This window comes from Manduca sexta, chromosome 19 (genome assembly GCF_014839805.1).
Source record: "Manduca sexta isolate Smith_Timp_Sample1 chromosome 19, JHU_Msex_v1.0, whole genome shotgun sequence".
Classification (NCBI taxonomy): domain Eukaryota; kingdom Metazoa; phylum Arthropoda; class Insecta; order Lepidoptera; family Sphingidae; genus Manduca; species Manduca sexta.
This window is the reverse complement of record NC_051133.1, coordinates 6,727,872-6,731,830: the sequence shown is the minus strand read 5'-3', so window position 1 is coordinate 6,731,830 and position 3,959 is coordinate 6,727,872. Positions and strand designations below refer to the sequence as shown.

The following is a 3,959-nucleotide window of genomic DNA, read 5'->3' as shown; positions in this document are numbered from 1 at the left end:
GATTATTTTTGTATATATATAAGGTCGCGAACGCACAGGCAGGTGGCTTGCTTGGCACCTAGAGGCTAGCGAATCACCTAGCGAGTAGCTTCGTAAAACGAACATTCTCGAACGTTCGCGACCGGCTCCATTTTTGAAGTCCGAAATCCACGCGGGCGAAGCTGCGAGCGGAAGCTAGTATGTAATAAAATAACTGCGTAATTTTTGCACTGACGTTTTCAACCCTTGAAATAGGATTCCATATCTCGATGGCTTTGTGTAGAAATAACAACATAATAATAACAAAGGGTCACTGCATGTGTGGGTAGAGCGGACCACAGTGACACTGATAGTCGAGGTTATTAATAAATGGTCGAGAATCGTTGTAGATTTTCTTCACCTGAATGATTGTACTGCTTCACTAGGGTGGTATCTATTGCTGTTTTTTGGTATTTACTAGTGAGTAAATACCAAAAAAATAATTGGCAAAATTACTGTTGCTTTTCATACAAACAGTGAGGTGGAAAGTACAAAAAATAAAACAGTGGCGTGCCAAACGTGAACATGAATGTTTATAAACAAGAAACGCACCGTCATCGTCAAACGATTCCAAAAAAGCTACGTACTTCTGGCTGTAGGTTACGCAATGTCTCCACAAATCTTTGATGGATATCTTCCTTATCGAACTATATATTATTTAAAATACTAAAAATAGGAAACGAACAAATTGCTAAGTTATGCTCGCGGCTTCGCCTGTTTGTAAGGCCTTTCTGGAATAAAACGTACTACTGTATATTTATGACTGGCTCGGTGGCATAGTTGTACTGCATGCGCGGTATAACAGCGCTCTGAGGTCCTAGGATCGAATCTCGGGTCGGGTAAAGTGATTAAGTGATTTGGGTTTTTCTGCTCAGTATCAGCCTGGAGACTGGAATTTGAGCTGGATATGGCGAGAGGCTAGCCCCTATCACATCATGGGACGGAACACACTTGGCGAAAAGTGGGTGTCCTGGTTGTGTCTCTGCATACCCGTTCGGGGATGACTGCGTGATGCTGTGTGTGTGTATTTATTTGTCGAGCAGTCGCTGTGTCTACTTCTAATAAACATTTAAACACCGTAATATCCTCAAAAACTTTCTCTTTTCTGGTTACGTACTTCAAAAGGAACCCTTACAGGGTCATTTTGTTCTCCGTCTCTTTGTCAAGAGTTATTTTGTTAGAAACGTGTAAAGATTTCCAGTACAAATATATTTCAAATACTCGGACTCACAGTGTCTTTCACTTGTGAAAAAATCAAACTTGTAAGTCAACGCGATCACAATATATGACTGTGTATGTCGCATTTTTTGCGATTTCACAGAAAAATCAAAACCTACAGTACAGATATTTCCCGTTGACTTAGAATCATAAAATGCAATGTCTTACAAAACTTACAAAGAAAAATCTAAAAACCGTAAATATTTACTTTAATAACAAAATAAAATAAGTTTACTATAACAAACTCATTATGTACCGTGGGTTACAGTGTCTAGAGATCGAACGCAAATTAAGTTTGTCGAATATATATACAAATTTGTATGGAGCCTTTGGTGCACGAGTCCAACTCGCACCTGTCCGTTTTTATATGAGGTAGGAATTAGTATTATAGTATTTTACTTCACAAATAAATCAAACAATAAATAATATCGATGTAGGTTAATTTCAAACGCATAAGCCTTAATTTGTTCAACTCAATTAGCTACAACACACCAAGATATCAATTAAATACATAACAGACGAAGTTAAATCTAACATAGTGTGCAGGCAACGCGAGTGTATACTTAACTTGTTGAGTTTGAATTAATCCCGCATTCAATTTTAACGCGTTTCGCAACAGTGACGTGTAGGAGCAGTATTTAATAATCGCTTGGTGTTTATTGATAAAAAGTAGAGTAAAGCGGTCAGTGGCCTTCTGACAAGCAGTGCGGCGTACGTAAGTCAGAGCAAGTAGCCCCCTCCACCGGTTGCCCCTTGTAAGTCGGCTGCTTGAGACGGACCTTTCTCTCTTTGCGGACAGTGACACAGTGACCGTGTTAGCGGTGGAGGGCTCGGGCCATGCACCACCATACTGTCGTAGTGCCGATAGTGGTTGCGGTGTTCCTGCAGGCCTCGGCACTAGCGGCGACGGCGAGAGTGCGCCGCGCCGACGCTGACCTCACCTTCGCCGAGACAGTCTATGCGCGACTGTCAGGTGCATGTGAGTGGACGTCCTTTGCCTCCAATATTATGTGCTAATAATACATGCTTGTGATTGTGCTTGTGCGCGTTCATTTATCACACCGCAGTTTTAACATTTGTTTGTACGTTTACAGGTAGAGCACTCATAGACTTGAGCTACAATACTATGACGGATCAAAATTATTTGATAAAAACGTTAAAAATTGTTCAGTTGGACGGCAATTCGATGAAAATGTTTCCTATCAATGAAGCATACGTAAATTTAACAAAACCCAGAATGTTTGATATTTCAAAACAAACCAAGATTATTATCCACGGATATAAAGATCATTCACAATCAGCGGTGCCCATAGAATTGGCCAAGGCGTATAATGAAAAGAACATTTTCAATGTATTATTATTGGATGCGGAAGAAATCATGAATAAAAGATATATGACATGCGTGCATAATACCCGTCTAATGGGTAAGAGATTAGCCAATTTACTAGCTAACTTAGAAAATTTTGGAGCTAATGCTGAAGATTTTCATCTATTGGGTATTAGCCTAGGTGCACACGTCGCCGGATGGGCCGGCAAATATTTCCGACAGTATAAAGGCCACAGTTTAGGTCGCATCACTGGCCTCGATCCAGCGGGACCGTGCTTTTCTCATGCATACAGCGATCAACGGTTAGACAAAACTGACGCCAAGTATGTCGATGTTGTGCATTCAAATCGACTCGTTCAAGGAATAATCGAGTCGCTCGGCCACGCCGATTTTTATATAAATGGTGGGGGTCCGAACCAGCCTGGCTGCTTTATGCCATCATGCAGCCATTTACGGGCTGCTGAAGTTTATACAGAGAGTGTTATGACCCCGAAATCCTTTGTGGGAATTCGTTGTCAAAGTTGGAAACATTTCCAAGCAAATGCGTGTGAAAAAGATACGTATGCAGTGATGGGTTATGGATCCTCAACGACCACCAGAGGAGAGTATTATTTGCGGACTATGGGACGGCCTCCTTATGGCCTCGGTATGGATGGTACTAAAAATTCGGATTCAAGTGTTGATGATTGGTTTACAAGGACTTTAAATATACCGTAATTTTAATAATTTTTATTTTAGTTGCCATATTTATGATGAATGTGTATAATAATAATATTGCATTTTAGTGCAATAAGTACAATATTCGAGCGTCGTGTGGTGCAATGCTGTGTATGATACTTAAATAAATGGTCTGGGTGTTGTTATGACCGTTTGGTCGTAGTTGTAATATATGGGGACCGATTTGCTTGCCCCTCTACTGTGTTGTTTATTAATACCTACTTTATTTAATATTTAAAAAAATATATGTTTAGAAATTTTTAGTTTCATAAAAGATTAAAATTTCATAATACACAAGCGTAGAAGCTTATTAAAATATTACAACTGCGTTTAAATTTGGTTTGCGAATTTAAATTAAATTTGTGATTTCAACCAGTGACAACTTTCCAAAATCTTAATAAGCATTTAAGGACTAAGGCGGCACTGAAGGTCATTTTTTGTAAATTGTGTTTTTATAGATTTGCTAGAAACAAACGAGAGGCTCAGATTTACGTAATCGTTTCACAAGATCTCTTGAAATTCTGCGACGAATGTAAAGCGTTATTGACATCGCGGAACAGCGTAATCCGACTTAAAATTTTATTCGTCTCATGGTTGGCAAACAATCGTTCCACTTCACAGTAATGAGAGGCTAATTTTATCGCTGCCCTGTTATTGGATGCTTTGTATAATATTAACA

At 39.4% G+C, this 3,959-nt stretch overlaps 1 protein-coding gene across 1 annotated transcript; it reads left to right on the top strand.

The window, feature by feature from the left end:
• The first annotated feature begins 1,850 nt into the window (after positions 1-1,850).
• On the top strand, positions 1,851-3,479 carry LOC115445648 (phospholipase A1). The gene is made up of 2 exons (XM_030172001.2): positions 1,851-2,215; positions 2,331-3,479. The coding sequence occupies exons 1-2, from the start codon at positions 2,074-2,076 to the stop codon at positions 3,278-3,280; spliced, it is 1,092 nt and encodes a 363-aa protein (XP_030027861.2). The 5' UTR covers positions 1,851-2,073; the 3' UTR covers positions 3,281-3,479.
• The last annotated feature ends 480 nt before the right edge of the window (positions 3,480-3,959 follow it).